General features: G+C 38.8%; 2 protein-coding genes across 2 annotated transcripts in view; one reads left to right on the forward strand and one right to left on the reverse strand.

The window, feature by feature from the left end:
* Positions 1–12,026, reverse strand: part of LOC134660959 (protein bric-a-brac 2-like) — a 39,643-nt gene extending 27,617 nt beyond the window's left edge. The window contains exons 1-3 of the mRNA XM_063516848.1: positions 11,829–12,026; positions 9,426–9,614; positions 4,763–4,936 (exon numbers count right to left, since the gene is read on the reverse strand). Of these exons, the coding sequence (XP_063372918.1) occupies positions 4,763–4,936; positions 9,426–9,611 (360 nt within the window). The 5' untranslated portion in view covers positions 9,612–9,614; positions 11,829–12,026. The remainder of the gene's footprint in view (positions 1–4,762; positions 4,937–9,425; positions 9,615–11,828) is intronic.
* A 2,386-nt stretch (positions 12,027–14,412) lies between these two features.
* Positions 14,413–15,772, forward strand: LOC134660730 (UDP-sugar transporter UST74c). Its single transcript, XM_063516514.1, has one exon. It carries the CDS (start codon positions 14,629–14,631, stop codon positions 15,616–15,618), a length of 990 nt encoding a protein of 329 aa, XP_063372584.1. The 5' UTR covers positions 14,413–14,628; the 3' UTR covers positions 15,619–15,772.
* Positions 15,773–16,092: the final 320 nt, after the last annotated feature.

Consider the following 16,092-nt stretch of genomic DNA (forward strand, 5'->3'; position numbering starts at 1 on the left):
CTTTTAAATATGCTGATCTAAAGTAGCTTTGGTCTGTGGGATGTCTTCTATCTGCCGGTCTTTCTTAGTATAGGTACTGTTATTTACGGCACTCATTTACTGAAGTATACGATGCTGATCTGAAATAACAATTATGACCCACAATCTTCTGGTTTAAGCTTGGAGATCCTATTATAATTTGTTTCAAAAAGCAGAAAATCTGACCTATCTTATAAAATGACACTCGGATCATGGTGCATGCATCTGGTGCTGTCGATCGAGGCTTTACGACACTCATAATACGTACTGTGGATACGTATGTGATGTGGTGGTACTGGCAGTTGCACAATTGCACATGTGCAAAATTTACCTTAGCTTGAGGAACTGTGGGTGCATATAGGAACAGGAAAACATAATCAGTATGTGTGCTGTCATGATATCGCCACCGCCTTAGGTATAAATGGTATATTTGGTGATAGAAAATTAAGAAAAGACGGGTTTGACACGGTATCTTTGTTCAATGGTAAAGGAAAGAGAATAGTGTACTTCAGTAAATGAGTGCCGTAAATAACAGTATACTAAGAAAGACCGGCAGATAGAACACATCCCACAGACCAAAGCTACTTTATATCAGCATTTTTAAAAGCCATATTATATCAAGGGGTGCATGGGGTCAGTTGGCATAAGCTCAAAATCCAGGTACCCTGTCCGTCTACTTGGGGTTGCACGAAGGTCAACAACAACCGGGAGCCTATATGGACGTACTTGCCTGTTGCTGCAGAAGCACGTTTAGAAATTGTCAGGTGCAAATATGTACTGCAAATGCATAAAACAGTGCCGCGGCTGGTTCAATTGGAAAACCAGGCAGCTTAAATGTTCAGACCTCTGTATGTGCACTTGTGCAGTGGATCGTCATCATCATCTTCCTCGCGTTGTCCCGGCATTTTGCCAAATGTACATTGCGTTGTTTCATTTAAAATACTACGCGCCACTTGCATGATCCCACTGACTCGGGGTTAAGTGGGTAAACCGTTAACACAGTGTCGAATTGTACTGGTAACCATGGTAACTCCAGGTTTAACCGGTTAACCCCGGGTTAGTGGGATGATGCAAGTGGCGCTAACAGATCTAAAACAATAATATATTTACCATTCGTGTGTTTAAAACAGTACCTAAGCCCTACTTCACGGACGATCATGCATTGAGATCACCCTGACCCACACTGAATATTATTTTTATCTCCCATGTTTCAACAGATTTATATAATAAACTGTATATTTGTAAACTAGATAAGTGTAGCTTTACGACTATATTTTTTGTTTTGAGATTTCTGTTATACTTTAAAAAAAATGGTAATTATAAAAAAAAACAAATTATACTTTTTTTAGTCTTTTCTAAGTTATTAATTTTTTTTGTTAGAAAGTGCATTGTTTTTGTTCTAAAAATAGATTCCTCGTCCTCAATTTATCTGAAAATGATATATCACATGCCCTAATATTTATAGCTTTAGAGAAATGTGGCTTCAATTGAAGCGCGGCAGCGTCGAAATTCCCCCCCCTCCCCCCCACTAAATGGGCGTTGGCTCTCGATGTCTCCTTAAAATTCCTAAGAGTAACATAAAGTTGTCCAGGAAAAACAGTCTCACCTCCCTCCCATGAGTGAGCCCTTTGACCTGCAGCAGCTCGGCCGTGTGCAGGAACCCGCTCAGCTCCTGCTGCCGCACGTGCACCTCGCCGCGGTACATGAACTGCAGGAGCTGCTTCAGCTATATGGGTGCCTTCTTATAGGCATTCCATGGTACAAAAGTCAAATTGCTGTTTCAGAGCGCGACTCACTAGTACTCGCTCCGTCATTCTCAAATAGTGATTTGAGCACGGCGCACTAGTACCCGCTCCGTCACTCCTGACTATATGCGCGCGATTAAAGCGTGAGCAGTAGTGCGCTTATAGCGATTAGAGCGCGATGCACTAGTGCTAGAAACGTCATACCTTGCTAAAACAGTAGATAACCGCTTCTTCCACGGGCGTAGCCAGGGGGAGGGTTTTGGGGGTTCAAACCCCCCCCCCCGAAAAGTTCAGAATATTAACATTCATAGAATTAAAATAAGAACAGGCGTACGGCATATTTCATTGATTACTAACTATTACCTAGTATACGGTGGTTTGGATTTTGGATTTCTCCGCCATCGTCGATTATCGGATCGCATTCGGTAATCTTCGTATATTTTCGTGCCCTTAATGCCCTTTCGTGTCCCACGCGCTGCGCGACAAGTGCGCGGTGCACTTGTCGCGACGCGTTCACTTATAGTTCGTTTTTTTTTAGCATTAGAAAGAACTTGAAAGAAGGTAAGCGATTTTGACATGTCTTTTAATTGAAAAATACTTTTTAAAAATCAATAACTATTACTTATGAAAGCAGAAGACTATAAAAGATCGTATTAGATTCATAATTGTTACATATTTACCGTAACTTATTTTTAAAATGTGTTTTTCAATTAAAAGACATCAAGATTGTTTACCTTATTTCTAATGATAAAAAAAACCGGCCAAGTGCGAGTCGGACTCGCGCACGGAGGGTTCCGCACCATCAACAAAAAATAGAGCAAAACAAGCAAAAAACGGTCACCTATCCAAGTACTGACCCCGCCCGACGTTGCTTAACTTCGGTCAAAAATCACGTTTGTTGTATGGGAGCCCCACTTAAATCTTTATTTTATTCTGTTTTTAGTATTTGTTGTTATAGCGGCAACAGAAATACATCATCTGTGAAAATTTCAACTGTCTAGCTATCACGGTTCGTGAGATACAGCCTGGTGACAGACGGACGGACGGACGGACGGACAGCGGAGTCTTAGTAATAGGGTCCCGTTTTTACCCTTTGGGTACGGAACCCTAAAAACGAAGTATAGTTACCGAGCGCCGGTACCGTCATTATAGCCAACTTTGCCCGCTTTTTTTGAAAAACCTTGAATTTCTCAAAAAAAAAATATATCACATCATATGACTTTGTTTTGCTCAGCACGTCCATAGAGATCAAACGCATCAGTTTCATTGAAGAAATTTTTTTTAAATCCTGTTTTTACCCACTTTTTTGGCGTTTTAGAGGCAAAGATATCCGGGGTTTGGGACAACATTGCCCACGTCAATTTGGTGTTCAAATACAGCTCGTATGATGATGAGTCTAAGGATTACTTAAAGGTTTTGAGCAATCCTACCATTCCCTGTTAATAACTTAGCGATAAGTGTAAGAACTTATATAAATTGGGTGGGCAATGTTGCCTACCCGTATTTGACCATTTCCATACAAGACTCACCTAAGCATTTTACAAAGGCTAGGGTTGGCACTTTAGAGAAAATCTGTCACAATAGTTTAATGGCCAAAAACATGAGTTTTGCTGTATATTTCATGCGTTAAAGAGATAAAACATCTAAATAAGGGATAATAAGACCAATTAAATACAGTATATATTTATAAACTTACTTTAGTGTACAAACACAACCTTCTTTTACTTGCGAAGTTGGGTAAATTTGTCAAAAGTGACAACCCTAAGCCGTTTTTGGTGGTGGGCAATGTTGGCATCCATAGGTCTGTAAATTACCGGATTACATTGCCCACCGCCATAACTTTAGTGTCTTTAGGCCTTTTTAGATTAAACCTCAATAGACATAATCTATGCTTCATGCTTTATAACTGAAACCCGGAAATATTTGTCTAAGGGTTCTCAATTTTTTTCTACTTGCATTCATTTTTCAACAATTTTTGGCCCGCCGAAATATACCCGATATTTGACAACTCGCTGAAAATTCCCAAGTCAAGTTGTGCACATGTTTGGTATATAGATTTGTCACAAATATAATCTATTTTCTACTAAAAATAGCAGGGTGGCCCTTAAGTATTTTAAATATTTCTACATTAACGAATTTGTTTAAAATTGTCATTTTGGGCAAAGTTTCCCCTGGTGGCAAAGTTGGCTATTATGACATGATTAGAATTTTCATTACATAGGTACGTTAATAGTACATTATTGTCGAGGTTCGGAAGTAGCTACTTGCAGGCTGAGGATTCGTTTTAAACGGTAAACGGACGACCTTGGGAGTCCGTTTAATTGAATCCGAAGTCAGCAAGTAGCCTTCCAGCCGAGTCATATATAGTGCTTTTCTCAAAAATGGTGCAAGAAATAGAAATATTTTACAGAAGCAACGTTCTAATTTTCACAGAAAAAAGTAAAACCATTAAAAAGATTTGCTTGCCGCCTTTAAAAAAAAAGAAGTGTATTTAGAAAAATAAAAAGTTTTGAGAAGCTGAAAATACGCCAACGTAGTCGCGCTACCAACATTATAATAATAAGTGCTGATCATCTGTTTGGCTGTTTAATGGGCCTATGCCTTCATTAGATATGGCCATTTAAAGTTTTAAAAAGTTTGGAACTCGTTAAATAATGGAATTTGTATGCAACATTGCAGTCCCGAAATCGAGATTGCAATGTTTTAACTTTTTAATTTTTTTAATAACCATAAACTACGCACTTCGCGATCTATTTTTTAACCGGCAACGTCGACTTTGCCGTCCATTTTTGAGAAAAAGGATTTTTAAATTTTTTCTGTATGTATTTTTCACATCTCTAATATTTTTCTTGTATAAGGGTTATTTTATGTACTTTTAGTCGTTTTATTTTCTTGAACACCCCCCCCCCCCCCCGATACTAAAACCTGGCTACGCCCGTGACTTCTTCTATCAAACTTCCTAAGAGTATCATATAGTTGTCCAGGATAAACAATCTCACCTCCCTCCCTTGAGTGAGCCCTTTGACCTGCAGCAGCTCGGCCGTGTGCAGGAACCCGCTCAGCTCCTGCTGCCGCACGTGCACCTCGCCGCGGTACATGAACTGCAGGAGTTGTTTCAACTCCTGGTGAGCCACGTCTTTGAGGATCACGATCGGGTGCTCGCACGGGTTCATCTGCAGGGGGGAATGTTAGTTGGTGCATTAAAAAAATCAGCATCACTACATAGTATAAAACAAAGTCGCTTCCCGCTGTCTGTCCCTATTGAGATGCTCCCCTCCTGAGGTGTCCCCCTGAGGAGTATGCTTAGATCTTACTACGTAACGGATTTTGATGCGGTTTTTTTAATAGATAGAGCGATTCAAGAGGAAGGTCTATGTATAATTTGTAAACCCGTGCGAAGCCGGGGCGGGTCGCTAGTATCTAATAAATTCATCATTTAAAAAACCGGCCAAGTGCGAGTCGGACTCGCGCGCGAAGAGCTTCGTACCATTACGCAAAAAACGGCAAAACCACGTTTATTGCACCCATACAATAAACGTGGTTTGGTGGCTCCCAAGCCCCACTTACATATTTATTTCATTTTGCTTTTAGTATCTGTTGTTATAGTGGCAACAGAAATACATCATCTGTGAAAATTTACAGCCATTACGGTTCATGAGTTACAGCCTGGTGACAGACAGACGGACGGACGGACAGACGGACAGCAGAGTCTTAGTAATAGGGTCCCGTTTTTACCCTTTGGGTACGGAACCCTCAACGCTAATCATAAGATTTTAAACAATTTAAAGATAGAAATAGCGTCGCACCGAAATACGAAATCCCTGAATGAAATGCCTTACATCATTTTGGAAAAACTCTTCAAACTGCTGGATCGATTTTTATCAAACATAGCTAAGTACCACAGCAAGGAAACTCGCATTCACGTAAAAAATACGTATTGAAATCGGTTCATTCGTTTGAGAGCTACGATGCTACAGATAGACGCACAGACAGATATTGGCATCAAACTTATAACATCCCTCTTTTTGCGTCGGGGGTTAAAAATTTAACTTAGAGAACCCAAAAATCCAGAAACATAACATAAGGGTCATAAGGTCTAACCCCCTTATTCATAAAACCTTACGGGCCTGATTTAGTTTTAAATTATGTTTTATCCCTTTCTTACAAATACATAAGTCAAAATAACAGATAAGGACAAACTAAATACTAAATAGTTCGTTAAACAATATGAGGCATTATCTATGAAAAGGGACCTTATAGTCGGAGCATCGTTATTAATGGCGTAACCGCCATCGACAATAAGGTCCCGTTTCATAGATAACGTCACATATAATAGTGTACAGATCATTTTGAACCGTAGGTCCGCTTAGCTGTCTTCTGCTGATTATAGTCTTCTTCTTCCTCGCGTTATCCTGGCATTTTTGCCACGGCTCATGGGAGCCTGGGGTCCGCTTGACAACTAAACCCATGATTTGACGTAGGCACTAGTTTTTACGAAAGCGACTGCCATCTGACCTTCCAACCCAGAGGGGAAACTAGGCCTTATTGAGATTAGTCCGGTTTCCTCACGATGTTTTCCTTCACCGAAAAGCGACTGGTAAATATCAAATGATTATAGATAGTGATTACACTAATTATATTAATTTAAATGAAGTACTATAGTAATTATAATTTGTGTACCCTAATCATCTAAGTGGTGTATAAAACTAATAGGTAGGCATGTAATTAGATTTACGCGTAAAATGTAATTGATGATGGAGAATCAATTATGAATACGTACATACATACGATATTTACAAAAGAAATATATTTACGAATGGATTAACTATTGACCTGTTGTTTACCTCTGCTTGTGTTTGTTTTCTTTTGGATTTTTTAGGAGGCGTGCAAGAAATAGTATTCGTATTGTATTCTCTTATCTTGATCGAATTGTAGTCATTTTTTTATTCGTAAAGTATTTTTTCCGCCCCCTACAGCGCAACTGGCGTTTGTAACAGGGATGTTGCGGATGCAGATTTTTTGACATCCGCGGATGCGGATGCGGATATTTAAAGGCTCACATCCGCGGATGCGGATGCGGATGTCAGGATTAGGTACTTAGAAAACGTCAAATATTACATTTTTAGTATTTTTTTATTAAAAAAAAACGAAACGTTTAGTATTTGAGCAAGAATATAGGTGCGTTATATTTAATAAACAGTAACTTGGCCGACTTTTCTGGATCTAGACGATTTCGTTATAGGTAATGACGAAATTACCTAGCACTTACGCCGCCGCTAAGACGTTCCTGTAGACGTTCTTTACATAAATCCTTATTTAATATTCCTCAAAGTACAGTCAAGTGTAAAAATATGACAGCATGACTTACTCAAAAATATGTCCCATATTTCTTAATATGCTGACATAAGAGCTACGGGACATATTTTTGAGTCTGATGTGTGCACCCATATTTTTACACTTGACTGTACTGTTAGTTTTTCAGTTGGAAATCGAACTTTGTACTTCGCAGTCAGTGCTGTGTCAGTGTTCTGGTTAAACTATTGCATCATTAACAGCATTAATAAGCAATTATAAAATTAAAAACCACAGTCATTCTACTTCTAAACTTCACTCCACTGATATAGTTGGTCAAACCAAATTGTCAGTAAATAAGAACAAAAAAAACTATACTCATCCTTTTCTTTTGGTGCTAGTACTGGTGTAAGACAAAGATATAGCTGGTCAACCAAATCTTGTCAGTAAAAAAAGGCGCGAAATTCAAATTTTCTATGGGACGATATCCCTTTGCGCCTACATTTTTCAAATTTGCCGCCTTTTTCTACTGTCAAGATCAGGTTGACCAAGTATATATAGTATGTTCTCTCTGTTTGAAATGAGACAGTCCTTTGACAAACTATATTAAATGTTTGTACTTTATACAGTCGTAGAATTTAATTTCTGTACACTTTTGTACGCTGTCACAATCAATAAGAAATTCACTAGGGACCTCATACTACTGTCACTGTGGCAAGGTACGAAATGGTACTGAAATTAAATTCCTTGACCATGCCAAAGATTCATTGCTTGTAAGTTGTATCTAATACCTTTAAACGAGCAATTCTTGTTTATTTATTTATTTATTTATATATATATATTTCGGGGATCTCGGAAACGGCTCTAACGATTTCGATGAAATTTGCTATATGGGGGTTTTCGGGGGCGAAAAATCGATCTAGCTAGGTCTTATCTCTGGGTAAACGCGCATTATCGAGTTTTTATATGTTTTCCCCAGATATTAAAACATAATAAGTAATTGTGATAGCTGAAAAAGATGGCGCTATACGGCAGCATGTTTTGTGGTAACTAGTTGTAAATATATATACAAGAAACATCCTTATCTCAGCAACAAATATCCGTGATACACACAAACAAATGCCCTTACCAGGATTCGAACCCCGGCCCTCCCGCTTTGTAGGCAGGGTCAGGGTCACTACCAACTAGCAATGTCACTTAATTCTGCCGGTTTCCTTATGTATTTTATTACAGATGACAAAACTCACATACACACACACACACACACACACACACACACACACACACACACACACACACAGACACAGACAGTAGTAAATAAATACATACTGTGAATACTTTGAAATATGTATATGTATGTATGTGTGTGTTGATGTACATGTATCAGCTTTAAGCTGCCTGTGCATTCACATATAATAATATGTATACTTCGTTTTTTTAGCATTAGAAAGAAGGTAAGCGATCTTGACATGTCTTTTAATTGAAAAATGCTTTTTAAAAATCAGTAACTATTACTTATGAAAGCAGAAGAATATAAATGATCGTATTAGATTCATAATTGTTACATATTTGCCATTATTTATTTTTAAAACTTGTTTTTCAATAAAAAGACACATCAAGATTGTTTACCTTATTTCTAATGCTAAAAAAAACGAACTATAGTTTGTAGTATCATGTAGTATAGGTCCAATGTTAAACATAAATATTCATATGATACTTGAATTAATGATATTATTCTACTGAAAATAAGAATATTGAAAAAAAAAGGCCTTCGCATCAGCATTTATTTATGTACTTATGTAGTTGTATACAACCACCATTAATTTAAAGGATTTTAAAAATAGGCCTTTAATTTACAAGCAACTCGCCCCTGCTTCGCACGGGTCACACAAAACCTTAACAAGTTATACACCTATCCCTTCCCCAAGAATCACTCACATGGTTTCGGCACCTGGCATTCGATTTGTACTAAATTTACATTACAAACATAATTTTGGCATGGGAATAGGCCTTAAAATTGCCTGTTCAGGTAATTTTCCTTAAAATACCATGAATATGTAACTTTTACTATGCAAGATAACACAATGAGATGTCTCATACATACATCATCAGGTCCACTGAAGGCCTTAAGTGTCAGAGTTGCAAAATGTAATTATTGGGTTAAATGATTCAAGTTAAGTGATAAACATTAGTTTATATCCAATACACAGATAAAAATAAACAATTAATAAATATTCAAAAAGTTCGCTATTGAAAAGATAGAACGCGCGCACTTATCTTACCATAAACAAACAATACTTGTTTTATTTAAGCCAGATAACTTGGCTCAGGCATAACAACAATGAAAAAATAGTGAGTCATAGTTCATACCTTGAATAATTCCTTGAAATAGGGACTGCATACTGACAAGATGAGTTTGTGAGCGTGCACGTACTGGCCTCCGGCTGCCAATGTCACATCCACCAAGTCTTCTCCTTCCAGCAACGCATGGAACGACTGAGACAGGTTCGAGTGGAAGTCATTCCACCGTAATGAAAACTGCTCGGGCATCGCCATCGCCTGAAACTACGGTCACGTAAACACTGACGCCCTTATAACTGTAAATGTAATGACTCGACCGCTTTCAGGGAACTACGCGTCCAAACCGAGCGCGAAAATGACAAGTCTGTGGTCCAAACCCATAGAAAATATAGAATAGAACAACTGTCAATCTTCAAAAGTGCGACCAAAAATGAAATGCAAGTGTGTGCGTAAATTGTCTATGTGAGATCAAAAATAGTGATGTCATGTTACAACATATTAATAATCTATCGGTGTTTGATTGCTTTATCGACTACTTTTCAAATGTGTTTTCACTATCACTAGGTACATAGTATAAAACAAAGTCGCTTTCCTGTCTGTCTGTCTGTATGCTTAGATCTTTAAAACTACGCAACGGATTTTGATGCGGCTTTTTTAAATAGATAGAGTGATTCAAGAGAAAGGTTTATGTATAATTTGTTAACCCGCGCGAAGCCGGGGCGGGTCGCTAGTTTGTGTCGCTAATTATTTTATGGACCTCATACGAGATAAAATATTTTTTTATTATGAGTGATGGTAGGTATACGAGTAAGCATTGGTACTTACAGGTACAAACAAAGTTGGGATGGAGCCGATCTTGAGATTTTTTTTTACTGTTCCCCTGAAACATTCTGGATCAAAATGTTTGCCACAAACAACAGAATATTTATGTGGAGTCCAAGTTTTCCTGTTAATGGCACGCAACCATTCCCGACGTAAGTCAGGGTCATTGGGATATCTGCAAAGGAAGGAGCAGGGATATCAGTCATATTATTACTGGAATATTAACAGGATTCGTTGCCAAACTTACACAAACCTAGATACTGCGTTATGATGGTATGGTAGGTAAAGAATAGGTAGAGTAGTGTAGAAGAGGTTAACTAGCGTTTGGTTGCTTGAGGACGAGTAAAGGACTGAAATAATGGTTCGGACTATAGTAATTTAGTGGGATTATGAGTATTTTAGTTACTTGATGTGTCTAAACACCAATAATTTAGTCGATTATATTAATAAGATTGGTAGGAGGGACATATTCACCAGATTAAAATAGATCCACTCGATTGTTTGACTGACTACTTTACTAGACAAAATATTTCGTGTTGAGTTCAGACAAGTTTAGTAGGTACTTAACTAAAATACTCTGACTACTCGATTAAATTACTAACGTAGTCCGGACAAGCCTTAAAGAACGCGGCGTTATCGGTAAAGCAGGTGACTCGCGTCGATAAAGCAGGTTTATTGTCGTAAGCGTGTGTGAGAGATGTAACGTCGTTAACACAAACACATGCTAAGCGTTAACACGAGGGCGCAAAGAGTCGACTTACCATAGAAAATTTGAATTTTGCGTCTTTTTCTACTGATAAGTTGGGTGTGTATACCTTGTGCTTCCTTGTGTTGACAGCAAAGCCGTGGAAAAGTGGCTAAAATTTAAGTAGAGTTAGATCAAGAAAGGTCTGCAACGACTTTGATAGCACTCGCAGTGCAATTGTTATTTTATTTTTAACGTCAAATTTATACGAGTTTATGACGTATAAATATCACTTGCACTGCGTGTGCTATCGAAATATTCAGTCACTGCAGACTTATTTTGGTCTAGTCTAACTCTTATATCTTAATGATGTCTTGTGAACAAATAATTACATAGCTATTAATATACCGACGAGTTATCGATATTGTCATATGAACATTTTGTCAAGCCCTAGCGTAAAGTAACAGTTTATGTTTTTACACAAAATATTCCAAATTATAGACTAATATGATAAAATAATAGCACACAACGGAAGGAAAACTAATATTGAACTGTATAAACCGGCTTCTCACACTTTTTATGCTGTTAATTAGACAAAATATCCTTAAGAAAATTTCGCTCGGAATATCATAATCACCTGTGAAATGAGTATTTGTTTGGATTATTTCGGCCCGTGATAGTGCAATCCGGCACACTGCAAGATTTCATCTTCCCTGTTGTATTTTATTTTATAGTAGCTTCCTAAATTGTGTCTCTTTTTCCAATTGAAAATTCCGACGATACGCCTTTGGCCGTCCGCGGCCGTCGTCAAATTCAAAAATGGTCACGTTTTCTCATTTGTAGTCTGACTCTTTCGCACTCATTGGATGTTCATATATTTGATGGCTTCCCTTTCGCACACTTCAGCTGTCTGTCAAGCGCGAGCGCGAAAATGACAAGTCTGTGGTCCAAACCAAACAACTCACTGAAACAATTGCCCACGTAAACTGCACTGCGCTATCGATCCGTGTTACCTCCAAGCACCCTAAATATACATGTTTGTGAATCTATAACTAATTACAACAAAGCTAGCTAATTACGATCTTTTGATCTGAGTCGAATACTCTTGACTGGCATGGCAATACACGGAAAAAATACCAAAATGTCGCTTGCTCAGTCCGTTTGATTGTGACAACAGCCGGAATGGAATGCGTGCGTGTAAAAAAAAATCCTTAATTAAACCGTCTGAATCAGAGTCTTCACGAACAAAGTGGTGTAAATTCTTTTCTTTTTTTATAGTTCGGTGAGATGACATGGAAGCTTCATTAATTTCACTATTATTACTGCCACCTGTCCTAAGCATAAGGGATTCATGAGTTAATGTCCGAGATGCATATAAATTTGCTACCATGTGATAGGTACTTATGTTTTTCATAACACCTATGATAAAATGAAAAACTTACTCCCATCTGTAACCCCTCACCAGCAATCCCTAAACTCTGCTCCATCAACCTTAAATCCGGACTAGTAACCGACCAACCCCAAACCACTACCCCCACAATATCACATCACAAACACCCACTACCCCCAACCAACATGTTTGTAAATTAATTACATATTACATCATTACTATTTTTCATAATACTGCCCAATTTAACGGATAGGGATAGTGGAGAGAAACAACAAAACTTAAGTACGTAACACATTTTGAAATACAAAAAAAAAACGCAACGAGTTCCTATTTTTTTTCATTAAAGTGACAACCCTAGGGGTAGGCGAAATTTGGAAGGACGATGGCGTTTTGACCTCCCAGGTGACATATTACAAGATAACTTTTTAATTACGAGGGGTACGTGAAAACTAATTATTTCATGCGAAAGATCATTAAATTTCGATTATAGATTGAAGTATTTTGTTGACTCACCTGTAAAACATGTGCCGCTGGAGACAGAAGTATTCACGAGCAAAAAAATCTTTGTTACACACTCTCTAAGACACTCTTTAAGACACTCTAAAAGTGAACAAGCTGAAGGTAGACACAAAAAAGTAACAGCAGTGTTGCCACAAATAAATTTCCCAATAGATATGGTAGTTAAATATGCCACGTTTGATACCAATTTTAGTAGAAAATTTTATATTTTTAATTTAGGCGATTTAGGCGATGTTTGGCTTGACAGGCGAGATTAGGGTGTTTTACGGTATTTACGCAAAATAATTAAATTATAATAATAAAATGTCTTATAATATTTATATAATTTAAATGACTATTTGTAATATATATTTTTAGTTTTAGTAAAATAAGACCATTTATAAACTCTATTCAATTTAATTCATGATGGTGTTGCATGTTATGTTGGCTAGCCTGGTTTTCTACTTCAAGTTATTATAAGGGTATGCGCGCACGGGCAACTTTTGTCGCCGCGACTATTTTGTCTCTCACATCAAGTCTATGGGTTAGTATGGAAGTGCGCACACGTAGCGACGCGACTCGCGGGAGACTTTTTTGTCCGCGGGTTCGGAGACAAGCCCGCGACGCAACTGTCTCCTTCCCTATTGGTTTAAATGCTAGTGCGCGCACGGGCGACAAATAAGTCGCCGGCCGGCCAGATGCCACTCGACCGCCGCGGCGAGAGCTTGTATGTGTACATGTACGGATACGCGAACGCATTCAATACGAAGTAAAATGCCGGTCGTAGAAGATGATAATCAATAATAGTAGGCTAATTGAAGAAGTGGAATGGAGACCTCTATATATTTTGTAATAATTATTTATTAAGTAGAATCCTTTATTTAACTTAAACAACATAGTCATAATTGGATGCACCCAATGTGACCCAATATTGATTTTTTCGACGTTTTCATCGGTTTTTTTTAATACGAGTGCAACGACCACAGCCGTCTCTTCGCAATCCATGTTGATGACTGCGTAGAAAAAGTCGTGTTGCTGTCGCTCTCGTGCGCGCATAACGGCGAGGAGGCGATTAATTTGTCGTAAAGATCGGTTTTCCTAGGATAGCGGTGCCGTCATATAGCGGCCGTCTCCATACTAAATAACACGGCTAAATATGGATGTCGCAGTATTTGTATGGAGACGGCCGCTATATGACGGCACCGCTATCGGAGGAAACCAAAGCTTAAGAGACAAATAAGTCGCCTGGCGACTAAGTTGCCCGTGCGCGCATACCCTAACTCCTACCTCAAATTATTATTTTGGAATAATCTTTACAATATCTTGATTAACTGATGTTTATATAACTTGAATCGTTTTCTGCTGCATCAGCTATAATATCAATATCATAACTATTGTCTAACTAAACGTTTTCTGGTTGAATCATAATAAACGTTTCGCCCTTCGCTACATTACAAGTAAATTAATTTATTTGTAAAAATAATATATAGTAATTATTTATTTTATTGTATATCAGTGGTAATATTTTATTGTAATTGGCTTATAAAAAGGTTGTCCAACATTGTAAATAAACACTGCCACGATTACAATCATGTGTGATATTTTTTTCGTTGGCAACATCACTCTGTACGTCATCGTCAAGTCAAGTAAACCCTGTAAATCGCAAACCCAAATGTCACAAGCGGAAACGTAGATACGGCCGCGAAAATCCTACAAGGTTTCTAGTATTATTTTATTTGATCGTAATAGAGCCGTGGCCATGAGAGCGACTCACGCTATTGCCCGACTATGACCGGCGGCGGCGTCGTGACTATCGGTAAGCGTATGACGTAGTATCAATGAGTTAAAGTTAGTAGATAATTAGCAATCACCGCGCGATGTCGGGCCGCGGGCAGGACGAGGCCGAGAGCGAGTCGAAGCTCATGAAGCGGACGCTGAGCGCGGCCTTCTATGCGTTCGCCTCCTTCATGATCACCGTCGTCAACAAAACGGTGCTAACCACGTACGCTTTCCCGTCGTACCTGGTGCTCGGTCTCGGGCAGATGATAGCGACTTTAGTGGTGCTGTGGGTCGGGCGGCGGATCCGGCTGGTGCAGTTCCCGTCGCTGGACTTGAACGTCGCGCGCCGGATCTGGCCGCTGCCCATCATCTACCTCGGCAACATGGTGACGGGTCTCGGAGGGACGAAGGAGCTGAGTTTGCCGATGCTTACCGCGCTGCGTCGCTTCAGCATTCTCATGACCATGATTTTGGAGAGAATCATACTCGGTGTAAGAGCTACATGGCAAGTGCAAGGGAGTGTCATGGCCATGGTGGGAGGAGCGTTGCTGGCCGCAGCCGATGACGTCACGTTCTCCTGGCAGGGCTACACGCTAGTCCTCCTAAATGATGGCTTCACTGCGGCTAATGGTGTTATCAGTAAGAAGAAGCTTGACTCGAAGGAGCTAGGGAAGTACGGGCTCATGTTCTACAATGCGCTCTTCATGATCGTGCCTGCAGCTTACGTTGCCTGGCATGTTGGGGACATAGAAGCATCAATCAATTATGAGCATTGGGGCGATACGCTGTTCCTAATTCAGTTCCTAACATCGTGTGTCATGGGGTTTGTACTCTCATACAGTGTGATGCTCTGTACACAATACAACAGTGCCTTAACAACAACTATCATTGGTTGCCTTAAGAACATTTTAGTTACTTATCTCGGTATGGTAATTGGTGGGGACTATGTGTTCTCGTGGCTTAATTTTGTAGGTTTAAATATAAGTGTGTTGGCGAGTCTTATATACACATATGTTACGTTCAAACGTAAACCTCAGGCTGTGTACAGCAAGATTGCGGAAGCGAATGCTCGTGTGGATACCGTATAGCAGTATCTGAAACATAGAACCCAGTGCTCTACGTTCCTAGTATAGTATTGAGTTACCAAAGAACAGTGGATTTTGTGAAATCTCATATTTTAAATGTTGATCAAAAGTGAACAAGTAAATTGTTAGTGCTATTTAGTTGAATGCTAGTGTATAGGTGGAAAACTCCAGTATTTGGGGTGGAATGTTTTACTGCCTTTTCTTTACAATGTTAATGCATTCAAACAATGCAAACAGGCAATCTTCATAAGGCCCACCATACAAAGTTTCCCTATTTTAAATTTGAACCTTGTTGCATAGTACATTAGGGTGACTTTCGTTTGATTTAGAAAGCAAAAGAAATGCTACCTTATTTAGTTTTTGAAAGGTTCAAATTAGATTGAAACAGACTGTACATTGTAATGCACATTGGGCCTTACAAGGCTAACTTACTATTTTATCATCCTAAACATTTGTGTTTACTTATTTTTTAAATAA

Source organism: Cydia amplana, chromosome Z (assembly GCF_948474715.1).
Source record: "Cydia amplana chromosome Z, ilCydAmpl1.1, whole genome shotgun sequence".
NCBI lineage: Eukaryota > Metazoa > Arthropoda > Insecta > Lepidoptera > Tortricidae > Cydia > Cydia amplana.

Excerpts from the sequence above, each read along its gene's own strand:
- LOC134660730 (XM_063516514.1), top strand. The coding sequence starts at position 14,629 with ATGTCGGGCCGCGGGCAGGACGAGGCCGAGAGCGAGTCGAAGCTCATG.